The sequence below is a fragment of the Hippoglossus stenolepis genome, chromosome 21 (genome assembly GCF_022539355.2).
Source record: "Hippoglossus stenolepis isolate QCI-W04-F060 chromosome 21, HSTE1.2, whole genome shotgun sequence".
In the NCBI taxonomy this organism is placed as follows: domain Eukaryota; kingdom Metazoa; phylum Chordata; class Actinopteri; order Pleuronectiformes; family Pleuronectidae; genus Hippoglossus; species Hippoglossus stenolepis.
The window spans coordinates 2,035,043-2,052,313 of record NC_061503.1 but is presented as its reverse complement, the minus strand read 5'-3'; the positions used below and the strand labels follow the sequence as shown (position 1 = coordinate 2,052,313).

At 41.9% G+C, this 17,271-nt stretch overlaps 1 protein-coding gene across 1 annotated transcript in view; it reads right to left on the bottom strand.

The window, feature by feature from the left end:
• The window catches only part of ryr2a (ryanodine receptor 2a (cardiac)), a 162,231-nt gene that overhangs the window by 44,928 nt on the left and 100,032 nt on the right, over positions 1–17,271 (bottom strand). The window contains exons 40-65 of the mRNA XM_047338421.1: positions 15,332–15,532; positions 14,855–14,960; positions 14,597–14,740; positions 13,716–13,843; positions 13,241–13,386; positions 12,710–12,824; positions 12,268–12,400; positions 11,188–11,291; positions 10,523–10,658; positions 10,192–10,375; positions 8,988–9,096; positions 8,751–8,871; positions 8,470–8,639; positions 7,760–7,980; positions 6,927–7,017; positions 6,516–6,656; positions 5,477–5,640; positions 5,230–5,308; positions 5,036–5,125; positions 4,098–4,235; positions 3,879–3,956; positions 3,618–3,693; positions 3,193–3,316; positions 1,767–1,882; positions 1,179–1,240; positions 170–291 (exon numbers count right to left, since the gene is read on the bottom strand). Coding sequence (XP_047194377.1) covers positions 170–291; positions 1,179–1,240; positions 1,767–1,882; positions 3,193–3,316; positions 3,618–3,693; positions 3,879–3,956; positions 4,098–4,235; positions 5,036–5,125; positions 5,230–5,308; positions 5,477–5,640; positions 6,516–6,656; positions 6,927–7,017; positions 7,760–7,980; positions 8,470–8,639; positions 8,751–8,871; positions 8,988–9,096; positions 10,192–10,375; positions 10,523–10,658; positions 11,188–11,291; positions 12,268–12,400; positions 12,710–12,824; positions 13,241–13,386; positions 13,716–13,843; positions 14,597–14,740; positions 14,855–14,960; positions 15,332–15,532 — 3,299 coding nt within the window. The remainder of the gene's footprint in view (positions 1–169; positions 292–1,178; positions 1,241–1,766; positions 1,883–3,192; positions 3,317–3,617; positions 3,694–3,878; positions 3,957–4,097; positions 4,236–5,035; positions 5,126–5,229; positions 5,309–5,476; positions 5,641–6,515; positions 6,657–6,926; positions 7,018–7,759; positions 7,981–8,469; positions 8,640–8,750; positions 8,872–8,987; positions 9,097–10,191; positions 10,376–10,522; positions 10,659–11,187; positions 11,292–12,267; positions 12,401–12,709; positions 12,825–13,240; positions 13,387–13,715; positions 13,844–14,596; positions 14,741–14,854; positions 14,961–15,331; positions 15,533–17,271) is intronic.

Below are 17,271 nucleotides of genomic sequence, written 5' to 3'. Positions count from 1 at the left end.
TATAAAGTCTCACAGCCTGGTGTTAAGACTTCCAACAGCTTGATGACTGTCATACACGTTTTGTCATTTCAAAATATTAGTTTTTTAAGCAAAATTACAAAAGTACAAAAGTGCTATACCCAACGATACTGCCACCACTGGCTCCTGTTGTGTCGTTTGCCACACTCACCTGGTCACCATCTCCTTCTCCTTGTTGGAGGCGTGGCCACCACTGCTGATTGGATGAATGGCTGTGGACAGGAAGTACAGCCTATGGTTTTTAAAGTACTGATCCACCAATGGCAAGACAACCTGTGGGTTGAATAGCAGAAACACAGCGTAATTACCACTGTCCTTTGAAACAGAAAAAAGTCAACAGCCCAACCCATGTCTTTAGAAATTGTCTTTTTTTCTCTTCAAGGACAGAATGTTTAACAGTGTGTAGAGGTGAAACCAAAACATCTAAATCACCCCCTGGTGGCTGGATGCAGTACAGGTCATAAACCCTGCCTCTTCCATGTTAGCAGATGGGACATGGACCAAATTATTAAGTCAATGTACATGCTGAATAAACATTTCCAAAGATGGTTTCTGTCATTTAGGTAGTTCTTATCCCACTGACGTACGGGCAACTGTTCAAGTTTCTGATAAGTTTGGTTTTAATGTTTTGAGATGTCATGATTGACAGCTGAGACTGACTCGTGGTTGGTTGAGTGTGTGTCTTGGTGGGACCACTCCACAATCTGAGGAATGGACTGTGATGTGATCCCCTGACTTTTCCTCTGGCACCATAATCAGGTCACATTTGAATTTGTCCCATACTTGTTTGTTGCTAATTAGCAAATTAGTCGAGGGTTTGGAGCAATATTTCTGCCATATTATGGATCATTCTTAAGAAGAAATTTGATTTACTCGAATCTTCAGATACCCCTTTGAGATTATTCTGAATACTGCTGACACACTTATTGATCAATAACAATGTTGTATAGCACACTGTCAGTTTCAGTGGTTGCCTCAGGCCCTGCAGCCCCACTTGAATGTTGAAGACAGTGTTACATTTTAATTAAACAATATTTTGTACACAGGGAGATTGTCCAGCACCAAACAACCTGATGCACTTGAATCTGCGTAAAAAGACGTGAACATACCCAATTTCCCAACTGACACTCATGAATGAAAAACAGATGATGGGTTCTGACCTTTCCAAAGAACTTAATCTGCTGCTCATGGGGAATCTCTCCCTTCACTCTTGTTCCCAGATCTAAATGAACAGAAGAGCAGAACAGAATCACATGATAAGACCTGGATGGTATTACTTGGTGACATTCACATCAAGAGCACCGAGGGAAGCACACTTACTAGTCAAAGTAAACTGTTTCTTTTTCTAATGCACCTGGGAACATTGTATTTGCTTTAGCAATTTATCGCATGAATCTCTTTATCATGAATATGGATTACAACAGATAAACAGCTATTATCTGTGGCTACTATATATCATAGAGGGATCTAAAATATTATTCCCTTCGCAAGAGCTTAAGATAGAAAACCCTTCATTCTTCTGAACTTGGGTCAAATGAAACAATTAGATTTTCACACAGACATAAATTGTGCTAATGATCAGGTAACCACCCACACATTCCACTCTGCACCAGCCATTGTGAATCTAATCTAAATAATATCATGTTTAATATTCACTTATATAAATAATACCTTGCACGCACATTCCATTATATTACTGTATGAACTGTCATATGTCTATCTTTCATTCGACAGCAGATGATTCTCACCAAACTCCATCATGTGTTGGTGGGCCTGGTCCACGTATGTGATCAGCTGCTGGAGGAAGGTGTAGGCAAATCGTTTCTCTATAGCTGGAGTGTCCAGCTCCTGGGTCTTTACACCTCTGGGAACAAGACACTTTACGTCAAAATGATGGACTGATATTGTTTTGGAAAGACACTTATTTTTCATTTTTGCTACATTCATTTAATTCAATTTTATTTGTATGGCGACAAATCATAATATACATTATCTGAAGGCACTTTACATAGAAGGTCAAGACCTTAACAATTATAGAGAAACCCAACAGTTCCCACAATGAACAAGCACTTTACAAAGATAGGTCTGGAGTGTTTAGGTGTGGCACAGAGACCGGGTGTCATTCTCTGCTTGGCTTTATCATTATCACTAAATCTCGAGTCACTTCCGACCCTGCAAACCCCTCCTGCTCGGCAGTATCCTCAGCCTGCTGCTGGCCACAGTCTGAACTGTATTTCTGAGTACACAGAAGGGCTCATCCCTCTGATCCTGAGCCATGACAGGGTCCTGAGACATCCTGAGCCTGATCTCTGGCAAACATGGTAACACCTTCCAACACCTGTAATGTTGCACTTATTTAAGAGTAGTACCTTTTTCATTTAACAGTTTGAATATCATAATTTACTATTATACATCATTATATATCACTGTGAGGGAATTTGTTACTTACTCACTCTAATACCTTTAAAATGATGTTATGCCTGACCTGAATTATGTTTCACAGTTGTTGGACCTGAGAGGTCTAAAGCCTCTGCAGTCATTCTTTGGATTAGATGTTGTCTGTTTTGTTTTAGGAGTTGCCATCCTGCCTCTGGTGTTGTGATAAGGCGAACCTCGAGAGTCTCTATCCCATGAGGATAACGGACATCTTGTCGTAGCTTATAGTGACACAGACTCCTATCTGTTCCCTCCCTTTTGGTATTATACTGAAATGCTTCTATTGTACCTTAAGCTTTCTGGTTTGACTATCAGCATGTACGTTAGACCAAGAATTGTCTCTGTATACAGATCCATGTTGTAATAAACTCATATATTCAAGTACGGACAACTGAGGCTCATCGAGTTAATGCTTTTCTTCAGTACTGTGAACATTAAATATAAATTCAGCCATCTTCATCAGACATCTGTGCAGAAGATCTTTCTTTATCAATCACTACATCTCAAAAGCCTTGCTCGCTGTCATGATAACATGATGCATAGGCCGCCCTCTTCTTACCCTCTCTGTGGTAGTTTAGAGTCAACACGTCCCAAGACTTTTGGAACAAACACGCACGGATGAAGTTTATATTATGTGACTTTGGGTCAGACTGCCATGCACATAGCGGCACACCAGCATCATGAAAATGATGTCGCACTATTTCCATTTTGTGTGTAGAGTGTTTGCCTATTTCCCACCTGGACACAGTGTAGCCGTTGATCTGAAGGAACTTGAGGATGTCTTGTGCCTTTTCTCTGTCTTTAGATTTCTCTTTGGCAGTCAGGGTATCATAAGGAACCAGAAGGGGATGGTTTCCTCCACCTGGACACAACAACATCCCACGAGGATAAAAGAAAAGAGAAAAATTGCTAATGCAAAGAGAACCCTTATATTTAAGTGTGTAAAACTAGCTTAAACCCAACTTTTTTAGTTAACTCTATTAATGGCCATTTCACTTCATATCTTCATATCCTGATTCAGACAAGCTGCTGGAATTGTGACCCTTGCCTTTGTTCCAAGCTAATGACATCAACACTAATAACTGATGGGGATGGCAGCAAAAGAAAAGAAGAAAAGAAAGATTTAGGAAACACTGTGTGAGGATGTGTCGTGTTAGATTTACCTTTGGCTTCCAGCTCTGTCTTCTTTTCCCTGGCCCAGATATTATGAGAATTCTCTGCCAGCAGCTCTGCCATAGACTGGACGAACACAATATAAAACACATGTGACTCTGTTGCACTGCGCATCTCCATTCATCTCTTCATCCTCTATAGCTTATGTTCTACAGTGCTACAATAGATCAGAGATAAAATACAGTTCATTTCAATTATTTTGATCATATGCAATTTATCATTTTACTCTTCATGCGTATACAGTGGCCTACCTGCATGTCTCTGGACAGTGTTACATTACTCATATCAATGGGTCTCGGGCTGAAAGCTGCATTTCCTTCAAAAGACAGCTGTGGAAGAGAAACACACTGAATGCTACTGTCACCTTCTCATGAGGTTTTCTGTACGAATATAATTTTCAGCAAAATGTTTAACTCCTTTGCATGTGAGTGTAATTGTCTGCATGCTGGTGTGTATGTATCGGTGTGTACCTGGCTGGCTTGTGATATCCTCCGGGACTTGTTGTGGATGCTGGCGGGGTCTCCCTCCCTGATCCTCTCGATGCTCCAGCCCCACGACAGCATGGTCATCAGGGACTCTTTGACTGACCAGCAGTAGGATTCTTTATCCTACGAGAACACAACCCAACCTCACTGATCCATTACAAAGGGTCCGGTGCTCGCTTTGCAAAAGATCACTTCTCAGGATATTTCCAGTGGCATACGGCTGCTTACGGTGAATAATGACAGCCTGCAAGTCGTTTCAAAGTAAGTCTATAAAAAGGACCTCTACCAATCTATGCCTGTACAGTATCTGAGGAAAACAGAATCACCTCCTTGCAGTTTTACACACATTGCGTGGAAAATCATCACAATCTGTCCTTCTGTTCTACTATGTGTCTAAAAAACAGCCAGAAAAGTGTCTTTGCAGAACATTATGATGTCACAGTGAAGCTGACCTTAGAACATCTCCACTCTTTCATTGTGTCCAATCAGACATTTTGTGCTAAATTTAGTCAGAAAAACTCTGTGAACTCTTGAGTTATGACAAATAATGTGATTTATGAGGTCAAAGCACCCTTGACCTTAAGCTTCTGACCACCGAATTTAAATCAGTTAATCCTTGAGTCCAAATTAATGTTCGTGCCATGGAAGTGAGACTGACGGACAGCCCAAAGCATAATGTCTCCAATTACAGCCGTTGCCAGCGCAGAGATATGTTCTTCAGCAGTGATTTAAGGCTTTAGTTAACTGTTTTGTCTTCCAGCAATCATTATTAAAATCAATCGACCAAATCAAGTCAATGAAATTGGTTCAAACGTGAAATCTGAATATTTGTAAAAGAGTGACAACATGAGCCCAGCTGCTGTGACTGGTGTTGACTTCACTTGAACACCGTCAGGTCTTCTTGCCTGTTGCATGCACACTACCTTCTCAGAGAGGCCTTTGTATGGTTTCAGTAAAGTGTGGCTCTTGCTGATTTCACATAGCTGATCCCCGTGCGACCAGCCGTTGGAAAACTGCACAATACACAGGAAAGATATTTCAAAATTCAAACTAGTGCGACGTCTTTAAAAATAATCAGTAACAGGATGAGCCCAGTGTTTGACTTCTCACTCCTTACCTTTTCTATGCACCACTTTTCATGGTTGTGCTCTGCATATCTGCTGATGAAATAGTCCAGTTTCTCTGGGACAGTCACGCTGATGATAACAGAAACATTCACAGTCACATATGAGGTGTCTCTTGTTGCAAAGTCTCATCAAATCTTGATCATATTATAATAACAGTGAATATTTAAACATTTCAATCTGTTACTGGATTTTATCTTTTTTTTTGAAGGAATCATTCATAAAAGTCTGTTTGTTCACTTGGAAGTGTCTGCAGGCTGAGGAGTGAAGTTTCCCTCTGAGTCCATGGACGACTGTTTCTCCATCATGACCATGTAGTTAGACTCCATGTAGTCTGGAGGGAGGGCGCCCGCCACAGCACTGAGACATGGCAGCGCCAGCTTAAACAGCTCCTGGTCATAGCGCTGGATCACAGAGACAGAGACAGTGTGCAGCTTTACACATTAGACAGCACTGCTTTCCCTGCAGGTTCATCTCTGGTGCTGTCTGAGTCACATACGTTTGAGATATTTATGCGTTCGCAGAATAGAATGATAAATTCCATTACACAGAAACCATAACAGTCAGAGTGATGAAGAGTAGTTTGCACTACTAATTAGTAGTTTGCCCCGATCTCTGATGTGATTCACCTGTACAACCACAGGCGGCACAACAGGACTGGCTGTTAACTTTGCCACTTTGTGTTCTATGTCACAGCATGTGCAGTGACAGCATGGGGCATTGTGAAAGGTCATAATACCCATATGAACAACTACAGCCATTATGAATGACCTTGAAAATGCTTAAGCCCTTAACCCAACTGCACTGATGTCCCTACCTGTGACTTTGACACTTGACAATTTACAAATAACAATAACTGTACATTTTGCAAAATCCCTCTCGCTAGTATATTTTTTATTTCTCTATAGTATTTTCTATTTTATTTTTGTTTCCAATGTTTTATATTTTCTATATTTATTATTGCACAAACACACCACAGCAAATTCCATGTATGTGGAAACCTACTTGGCAATAGACCCGATTCTGATTCTGACACTAAAACTTGACTATAATAACCCTGTTTGACAAATTAGGGGTGTGGAGTTTAAAAGTGACCTGACACTGAAGGTCTAAACAAGGAGGTGCCTTGTGGGAAATTAAGTACTCAGTGGTTTTATGTTGGGTTTTGAGTCATACTTGGGGACTCAACATTAGGATATATCGGGATCTCCTGCAATAATTTTGAAACTCAAAATCGTGAAAACCCCTTACCCATTCACTTATTTCCAAAGAGCCTCACCTTGTATGACAGGGCGTCAAATATTCCCCAGAACAGTTTCCTGGAGAGGTGAAGTTCCTCATCTGATGCAGCTCCAAAGTTGCCCCAGCCTCCAACCAGGCAGTAATACTTCCAACAACGCTCATAGTGATTGGTCAACAGCTGGGGAAGTTAAGAAGGGTTCATAAAACATTTTAACTGAAGGGCTACAGCAAGAGCCACAAAATCAGTGCATTGTGTGGTTTTGAACTCTTGTCACCGTTAACACATGATCACAATATCATGTTGGATCTAAGCTGAGGGAACACATCATTAAAAATGTGTGTATTGCAAATGGTCGTGTAAAATTATCATTTGTCTTAATATAAGGGCTCCAGTATTGTCCCGGGTGAAAAGCGTGTTTGAATAAGATATAACTGATGTGTTTCTCACCTTCAGAGGCATCTTGGTGTGTTCATTAAGGAGGGGGACGTCAAACACCAGCCTCCTCAGCAGATGCTGCATCATGGAGGGTCTCAGCTTACTGCACATTATTAAGACGACACACATTGGTTGGCTAATTGCATTGGCATAGAAGAAGCAATGTGGCATAAGCAGTGTAAAAGACATTATAACACAGAGAAACTGCTGGACTAAAATGCATCGATGGAAGGAACAAGCATCATGAATGAATAACTAATGGAATGATTAGCAGCTTATAGCCAAGTTGAATCCAAAGCAGTTCAGAGTATCAAAGCTATGGTGATGCCCACAAAACAGAGTCAAAATGACTAAAGTGAAAATGCTGCAGTGGGGCTCATGTTCATGGATTCTGAGTGAATCCAAACTGCAGCTGTAATAAGGTGAGTGGATATTGATAGTGGAGGCCACAGTTCAACTAGAATCAATGAGTGTGTTATACATGGTCCCATCTGATTCTGCTCTCTCCCTCATTTGACACCACTTGTTACTGTCTTACATTGTTTTCTCAACATCCATAAAAAATCCCATACAAGTTTGGTGCGGATCTGGATCAAGAAGCGGATCCAGGAATTAACTTGAACATTGTGCGATTGGGCGTTTTTCAAAATTTTTGTTAATTTCTGAGATAAAATAAATAGACATTGAAAAAAGAAAGTCATGTTAAGGGGACTGGTATGACTGTGTGCAATTTGGTGCAAATCCAAATAAAAATCTGCAGTGCCATTCTAGTTCACACTGAGATTCCAACGACGCTCACATACAAATGTCGGAGTTACAACAGCCCATTTAAATTCCAGTCTTACCCACAAACAGCCAGCAGACACTCCTCTATGGCGTCCCTCTGGGCCTTGGTGAGGCAGCAGCCTTTGGACAGGCGGTACACCGTGTGAAGGAGGGAGTCAATCAGCGAGGCAAACGGCTCTGTCCCCGCAAACAGTGGTGCGCATTTAGTCAGGAGAGGCAACACGGCTGTACACAGATACCTGTTGAGGGCCAGGGCCATGTCTGTGGCACTGAGAGCAACCTGACACAAATACAGAGACAGTGGAAGAGTTGATGGCGTTTCAGGAAAAAGGAAATCTGGTCAGGGCACTGTGATTAAAGAGGAGCAAGTTGTGTTTGTGGTTGAGTCGACAAGTTCAAAGTGCTGCTACTGTATTCAATTGAACAACATGACAACCAACACACGACTGGGACTAAACATGTTGAGTTTGTCATCATCCGCAGTGGTGCATGAACATGCTCAGGAGATTTTCATGTCTTTTTTGCCTTTTAGATTCTCAGCTATTCCTGGTAAATAAGAGGTAGATTGAAATTGTGGCCTCACATCAATCAATCAATTGAACCACTGTTGATGTGTTAAAATATTTACTGGTTTACTTTTAAGGAAATGTCAAAGGGCAAACGGCTGATTTAGCTGAAAGAAGTCACAGCTACACACACACCAAAACGCATGCACGAAAACACACACACTCGCATGCACGCAAGCGCACAGACACACACGCGCGCTCACAGTGTCCAGAGAGGCAGCAGCTCTCAGGTCTGGTAAGAAACCGACTTCCAGCAGGTGGAGTAGGAAATTCTGGTCTTCTATACCATAGACCCGGTCCAGGAACAGCACCATGGCTGCTTTATGGTCCGGACAAAAACCAGCCGACATGTCTGGCTCCACCACCATCCCATCTATGAATGCACAGGCACACACATGCACACACAAGGTTACAGGTCAAGATTTAGTGTTTTTTTAATGTTTTATGCACATTGGTAGTGGTTGTTGTTGGTGGGTTTGTTTACCTTTAGCCAGGTTGGGCATTGAGAATGGGATGCTGATCACTCCCACCAGGTCTTCGATGGGAATGAGAGACCTCAGAATGGCCCTGATACGGATCGCTTCCCCTTTACCAGCATGGATCAACTGATGGAGAAGAAGGTATTTTAGTGTGACCATGTGTGTGTGTGTGTGTGTGTGTGTGTGTGTGTGTGTGTGTGTGTGTGTGTGTGTGTGTGTGTATGCTTGCCGGTGTCACTCACATGCATCTCAGGAGCGCAGCGACCTAGTAGGTCAATGAGAGCAGCATAGAAGGTCATGATGGCATTCCCCATGTGGATGGTGTCATCTTCCTCTTCCTCCAGCATGTCACTGCTACACACACACACACACACAAACACACAATAACCTGTCACTCACACATACACATTATCTTTTTCCTTCAATCTTGATGTTACTGTCTGTGTAGTTTGTTGTTTATTGGTCTGGTAGTTAGCAGGATTATGCAACAACCACAGGAGGGATTACAACTAAAAGAGTGCAGTATTGGTCAGAGAGGACTCCATTAAATTGAAGCAGCTTGATTGGACTTAAGGGGCATGTTGGACTTTTGGTAACTTCATTATGAATGAAATAACAAAGAATGTTTAACCGTTGTGTGCAATTTTAAAGAAATAATGTAACCGATTGGAGAAATCATAACATGGAACGTTAGAGGAAGTGATGAGCAAGTGTCCTGTTCAGTCTGCAGTCAGTGTTTGTCTCTGTCTGTGAAGGTGCGGGCTCTTCCTAAGACCTGGTCTCTTCTGAATGCCATTCTAGTTAGTGTTGTTTTTTCATTATTCATATTGTGTTATTATCATTCTGTTGTCATCGGTATTCAAATCCTTTACTGCATGCATTTTCTTATTTTGTGGAATTCCATTTCAAATATACAGTCTTCAAGAAAGCCTCTCTGCCTCCCAGTGGACTGTATATTATTTATTATCTGGGCATTTTTTAATGTTTTCTTTTATTATGCTAATAAATAAAGGCGGTGGTAGGTGCTTCTCTCTACATGCTTCCACACGAAGCTTTGGAGATTCATTCTTTCTCCCTGGGCTAACATAAGACCATTATTAATGAAATTCACACTAGCATGCTCATGAAGGTGATGAAAGGAGGCAGTGAAAGACATCAGCACACTACCGTTGGTATTATCGATACAGCAAAACCTGGTTTATGAGCGAAGGCTGCACTCCCACAATTCCTTTGCAAAGCAACATATGACTTACAGTGTTTCTGTCCTTTCCAATGAACATGAATGGACACGCACTGATTTACTGAGCAGTAATGAGGTCCTCATAAATGTAGATAACGATAATAATACAAAAGACAGTATAACTGTGAATACAGTGTGTTCCCTCCCTCCAGTCTCATTATCTAACACTGTAAGAGCAAATAAAGACGCGACAGATGTCTTACAGCGATTTGCTGCTCTCAGATGTGGGAGAGGGACCGTCCCTGGAGGAATCCTGGGAGATCTTAATGGCTTCCTCCATCACTGACAACAATCCATCACCACCCTCACCCCGAAGAGCAGGGCCAAAACATTCTGGTCGGCGAATCAGAAGCCTCACCACAACGTTGGCATTCTCCTCCACGCTTTCGCCTGAAAAGGAGAGCAGTAGAGGTGTTTGTGACACCATGCTGGTTCCAGACACATGCTACTCTCACAAACAGTCGTCAGTAGGAAACAGCGATTATGTCACTTGTGAAAAAATGGAATTGTGAATTGAAAGTGATTCCGTGTTCTCACCGTTGCAGAAGACAGCAAAGCGCAGAAAGTCGAGGTAGCGTTCCCCCTCCACAGGGTTCCAGCCGATGTCGGGGTATCCTTTACGCACCAGCATCACACAGCTCTGCAGCCCACAGCCGGCCAGGTACTGCACCACCTGCAGACAAGTGACAAGTAGAAGGTTTTTATCATCAATTTCATCTGGACAGTCAAAAGAAAATCTCTGCACAGCTGAATGTGTGAGAGGCGTGGCAAAGGAAACTTGAATAAAACTGCAATTCTCATGAACTCATGAAGTTAGGACAGTTGATTATATTCAGTATTATCAAGTGCGTGCATTGCCAATGATAAACACATCTCCTTTCTCGGGTGTTGGACGGCAACTTCCTTGCAGTGAATTTTATCAATCAATCAAATATTATTTGTATAGCCCTTATTTACAAATCACTGTCAATGTCTCATAGTGCTTAACAAGGTGTGACATTCTCTGCCCTTAACCCTCAGAAAGAGTAAAGAGAAACTACCAAAAAGACCCTATTGACAGGGGAAAAAACATAGAGACCTCAGAGAGAGCCACATGTGAGGGATCCCTCTCCCAGGATGAAACTTCACTGGTTGATAAAGTCCTCGCAACCAACCAGTGATACTTTTGGTCTGAGTGTTTGTGTAAATGTTTGTCACCTCACCTTCTCCAGGTCTGGTTCTCTCAAAGCCAGGGCCAACTCATTATTATCCATGACGGATGCTGCAGCCACATCGAGAGGAGTAGAGCCTCGCATGGATGGAGATGCTGAGGAGAGGAGAGAGAGCAGAGGAGAGGAGAGGAGAGGAGAGGAGAGGAGAGGAGAGGAGAGGAGAGGAGAGGAGAGGAGAGGAGAGGAGAGGAGAGCAGAGGAGAGGAAGGATTACTATAATTACAAATAAGAGTAGAGGGGGTCTTTTACAAATGGTGATGCATATGATGTAATTTATACCATGACGTATGAGTTGTGAAGCTGTAGATCATGTTATTGGTCGGAAAAGTTAATTAATGAAATCACTATATGACATCATTTCCTCTGCTACACAGAGGTGTATCACTAGCAGACACAGTTCAAACAGCCAATGCTGTATGTGAGCAATTATATATATATAAAAACAAAGAACCTAAAATCAGACTAACCCACCAAGCCCGGGGCAGACACCTATAGGGAGCCATGAACAGCTCCACTAAGTCCGCTTACAGTGATCATTTGGGTCTTTTCATACATGTTTGAACCGTACAAAAGTTATGTTTACTGTTTTTACCGGCTCTGTCAGTAATTTACTGCTCCTCCCTGTGCATCTGTCCAAGTGTGCACCGCTATCTCCTCCGGTTCTCTGTACACAATCTAAATTTACAAATTCTGTGGTGATGAATTTGGCCCGGGACAAACGTGATCACTGAGCTGTTTCTGTACCAGAATTTTGTCGGGAGGCTGAGGCGGCACGAGCAAATCTCTGTGCAGGAAAAAACATGTAAATTGATGTAAGCTAACTCAAATTAAAGCTGGTGCATATACTTTTATTCACACCTTATTTTGAAAACCAGACATAGTCACATGAGTGTCCTTGTGCGGACTTCACCCAGTCTGAAGCAAATTGATCAATTGTATTGTAATGCTGAACTGCTTGAGTGGTGACCACTCAAAGTGCTTTACAGTTTTACACATCGATCACACACTGCTGGCACTGCCGTCAGGGGACATTTTGGGCTCAGTGTCTTCCTCAAGGACACACACACTTACCGAGTCCGACGCTGCTGTTCTCCAGCAGGTAGCTGAGATGATCAAACATGGCCTTCTGGTTCTGACGACTGATTCGACAGAAATAACAGAGGAACCGACAACAGTTGGCCACCATTTTAGGAAAGGTTATTTCCTGCAAAAAAACACAAACAACATGTAAAGAGTGATTGTGCACAAGAATCCCACACCAGTTGTCCAAATGTATTAAGCTTTAGTTTCAAAAAAGAGATACAAGTTTGAAAAGGCCTGTTTTAAACACACTGTGGGGACGGATCTGTGACAGAAGACAAATCTCTTCACAGCCAGACATTATATTTTATTTGTTGTTGCTCGGGTGCACTGTACTGAAGAGATTACAGCTGTTCATCATCCTGGTTTCATTGAAACTATGATCCAGCTTTAGTATGTTAAAACTTTTTTGCAGCGTCAACATACTTCATACCTTTGAGTCTCCTCCACTGAGCACGTTGACCATGACCTCCATGACCGTCTCGTGCATCCCCAGAGCTCTCATCAGGTTAGGATGCTGGTAAAACACCTTGTTGTTCATGATATCACTACACAGGAAGAATAATGAGTTGAATAGTCATTGATACTCTCATCAGGTTTATAACGACTGACACTCAAAGTAAAAATAATACCACAGCAAGTTATAGTTAAAACCTCTTTGAAGTTAGATTAACACTAACAAGTCATTTGATGACCTTTATCCTGGAGGCTTACATGCAAAAATGTAACTATCTTTGAGCCAAATACTAAATAAAAACAATAATAAGTATACATGGACATGTTGAGATTAAGACATAAGTACAGTTTTAGCATATTATCGTATATAGTCGTCAGATTACCAGTCAAATGGGGAGTTATTGATTAAGAAGAAAGAAGGAGCGAGAGGAGCAAAGGAGTAAATCCCCTGAGAATATAAAGTAAAATACAAATATAGTCTGACCGACGTGTATGTGTATGTCCTCACCCCAGCCCTCGGATCATAAGTTTCTCCTCCTCTCTTCCCATGCGGACGCTCAGCAGAGATCGGATCTGACCCAGGGCAGCCAACAGGTTGATGGTGTCCTCGATGGACACTGAATTTATAGTGTAGGTCTTAGGAAGAGCCCGCACCTTCACAGACAGAGACAAACACTGACTGCAGACTGAACAGGACACTTGCTCATCCCTTCCTCTAACGTTCCATGTTATGATTTCTCCAATCGGTTACATTATTTCTTTAAAATAGCACACAACGGTTCAACATTCTTTGTTATTTCATTCATAATGAAGTTACTTATTTTCCGTTTGAATAACAAGCTCAGATGTATAAAGGTAGAGAGCTAAACATCTAGTTTGTATGATACTTTGTAAGAGTAATTATACTAGTTGTTAAATATGTGATGACCATCGATTTGAATGTACACACAAACAGACACACACAAACACAGACACACACCAACCTGTCCTCCGATGCCATCATACTGACGGTGCAGCAGAACAAACATGGCTCTGACCAGCTCTGGATCCTCAATAACTGACTCCTGAGCCCAGCGGACCATCGTATTTGAAATCAGCTGCTGCAGCGTACCTGCAGAGACAGAGGGAGGCCGAGAGGAAACGAGAGGGGGAATTAATGTCTTCTCCGCTTTCACCTCCTAGTTACTTTTAAAACAGCTCTTACAAATAATAAAGTGAAACGAGTTGGATGTAAACTCAATGATGATATATTCTTTTTAACAAACCACATGCAAACTCTCCTGATATCATTTTACATTTTTGTGTGTTCAAACATATTTGAACAAAGTGACAACAATTGCGACACGATAAAAGATGTGGTATCAAAGAGAAACACTTCAACATTCATATCTACTGTCCATCTGACCGCAAGGCCGTAGGTGCATGAAGTAGCACACACACACACACACACACACACACACACACACACACACACACACACACACACACAGAGGGAGAGAGAGAGAGAGCATATGATGTGTGTAAGTACTCTCAGAGAAGGTCCATGACTTTGCTTGTTAACAAAAAATCATTATTAAATAACAAATCCCAGTAAAGTGATGATAGCTGGAGTCACTCTGTAAGGATTATACCCCCACACAGTCTGATGGATTATTTTGGGATTATTATTCAATTGTTGAACATGTAACCTTTGTCCCGAAGATAATCTTAAAGGAAAGGTCATCGTCCCTGTGGAGTCTGGATTTACTCACCACATTTTACATGATTACATTATCAGACAGTAACAACAGTTAGGTTACTGAATCCAATGTCCCTCTGTGCCGTCTGCTGTCTGTTTATGTATGAGATGGTGCGCAGGACTTACTGGGCTTCCTGTCTTGTTTCTCCTTCGGCAGGTTGGCCATCCTCTTCTTCAGATAGGCCACTTTCTCCACCAGCGACAGCAGTCGACCTCGAATGGTGAAGTCACTGTCACTGTGCATCCCTCTGTCCTCATCCAACTCTATACCTGACAGCATGGAGAAATCAGTGCACAGTCCGTACTGTGTGGTTTTTTTTGGAATAATCATAGACTGCAGTATACAGATATGTTTGATTAGAGGTTCGGCTTCGGGTCGTTTACCACAGTGTCTCATCAGGTCTTCATGGAAGTCGAGCAGCTGCTCTCGGATGTATTCAGGACAGGGACACTCCTGCTTCTCGTCCTTAAAGTTCAGCAGCATGTTGATCTGCAGGAGCACATGCAGGTGTGACTGTTCACTACATACTGTTCCTCTGTTGCTCCATCTTAGAAATCCAACATTCACTTGGTTTCAGAGGGATGATACGAGCATGTTTCCACCAATGTATTGGCTGATTTGCAAAGATGCTATGTGGCTGCATTACAGTATCAAACGTCTCCATGAGCAGTAGGAGCCAAAGCAGCACAAAAAGTTACAATAAATGGGAGAAAACTGGAACTAATATAAGCATTTAAGGTAAATATGTAGAATATGTTCTTGATCTTGGCTTCTTTATTCAATGTGTCTCCACATGTGTCCTTCTCGGCTGTTCTTCTGTCCTCCTGCCCAGTCTAACTTTACTTCTGCGCTCTTCCTACCTGCTCCTGTGGAGGTGATCTGAACTCTTTGGTCTTCTTGGCGGTGAGAGCTGCAGACATGTTGAGCGCCAGCATCACCTCGTTGTAGCGAAACCGCTGGTTGTCTTGGAGACAGGCCACGAAGTCATCAGAGAAGGCCACCACTGCCTCGATACGGTGACGCACCTGGCAGTCACACAGGTACTGCAGCACGTGGCACATCTGCACACAGATGATAGATACATTCAATCAAACATAAGATGTGAGCTCAAATAAATGTAAAAATGTAGGGTACAGTACATCCCTCTGTCATTAAGGTATAGTGTCTTTGAAAAGTAATGAAAAACTTTTTTAACTTTTTGAGTTTTTAATTGCTAAAACAAACCAAGGTCAAGAAAACCTAAACTGTGAATCTGTAACCATCTCAAACAAGATAGGTATGCACGTAGCCTATGCAGCTATGTCATTGTGACCATTCATAGTTGTGCATAGGTGTGTGTGTGTGTGTGTGTCGCTTTGCAATTCCACTGCAGAAACGCTAGTGGGCGTGGAGCCGAAACACTATCGGCCGTAGAGTTTCCATGCTACTGTGTTTGTTGAGTTTCTTCCGGTTTCCTGTCAGCTTATTTACAAATTCTCTGGCATCTCTGTTTACTTCAAATAAATGGCGAGTGTTATGATTTTGCCACATGATCAAGTTATCTTAAGAACGCCTCGAGAGAATCATTTCAAATTTGGCACTAACTTTCACTTAGACCCACAGATTAATTGATTAGATTTGGAAGGTCAAAGGACAAAGGTCAAAGTCACAGTGGCCTCACTAGTCATGTTTTTGGTCTCTTGAACAGGATATCTCAAGTCTCCCTTTAGGAAGATACTGACCAGTTGTCACTTGGACTAAAAAATAGATTTCAGTGGGCAAAGGTAAAGCTCACGTTGGCCTCATATTATTGTCAATGCAAGATGTAAGGAATGCCAGGAGGAACTGAAACTGCACTTGTCGGCGGAGGCACACAACCACAGGGCGGTAATTCTAGTATTTTTTGTAAGAGATGTTTTTAGCACTGCTTGATTGTAATGTTTCTCTGTGACAGGACTTGAATAGTTAAATAGCAACGTGACCAGGATTTTTTCTTTGGTTTTGCAATAGTTTGTCCTTCGTGTTAATTCAAGAATCTACTCAGACAAAAATGGATTACGTAAACAGAAGGGATCATGAAAAATGAATGTCATTTTGAACATCTCTCTCTCTCTCTCACCACAGCGGCAGCCCACATACAATCAAATGAATAGATATTCATCATGCACCTCCAGCCATCTATACATGAGAAGCTCTGCAGTAATGTTAGATCTTTTCTAACACTATGACACAATTGCCCAACATAATTCAACATTCAAACCACTACTTCCTCAGATCTTAGTTGGTCTGCCAATGAGAATGTGTACAGTTAGAACAGGACATTTAAAGACATGGACTTCTATCAACCTGTCCTTGATGAGAACATTCTGTCTCTGGCTGAGAGGGAACAGATTTAACTGCATGGCCAGTAGCAGCAGGAGAGGACCCATGTGACACAGTTTCCTTCTGCAGCCAATGCGCATTTTATTTATGACCATAAATCTGCAGAAAGTGCTGCTGGCTAAGCTCGTGTTTTATTTATTTTGCCAGAAGTCAGCTGGGTAAGTCATCGTCTGAATTACCCAGAAGACCTGTACATTCATCAATGAAAAACATGTTGAATTAATGAAATAGTCCATTCATATCTTGTGAGAGGTTGCAACGTCTGTTGCATCATGATATTTATCCGTCCATCCGTCCATCCATCCTTCTGTTTACTTAAATTCATTTCATGAAGGTAGATCGGTGACACTTTCCTCAGAGAAACATGACAAGGGGATGTAATGAGGAGGCAGGAATTCTTTCTGAATGTTTGTTCGTTTGTTGTTTCAGCAGGATTACA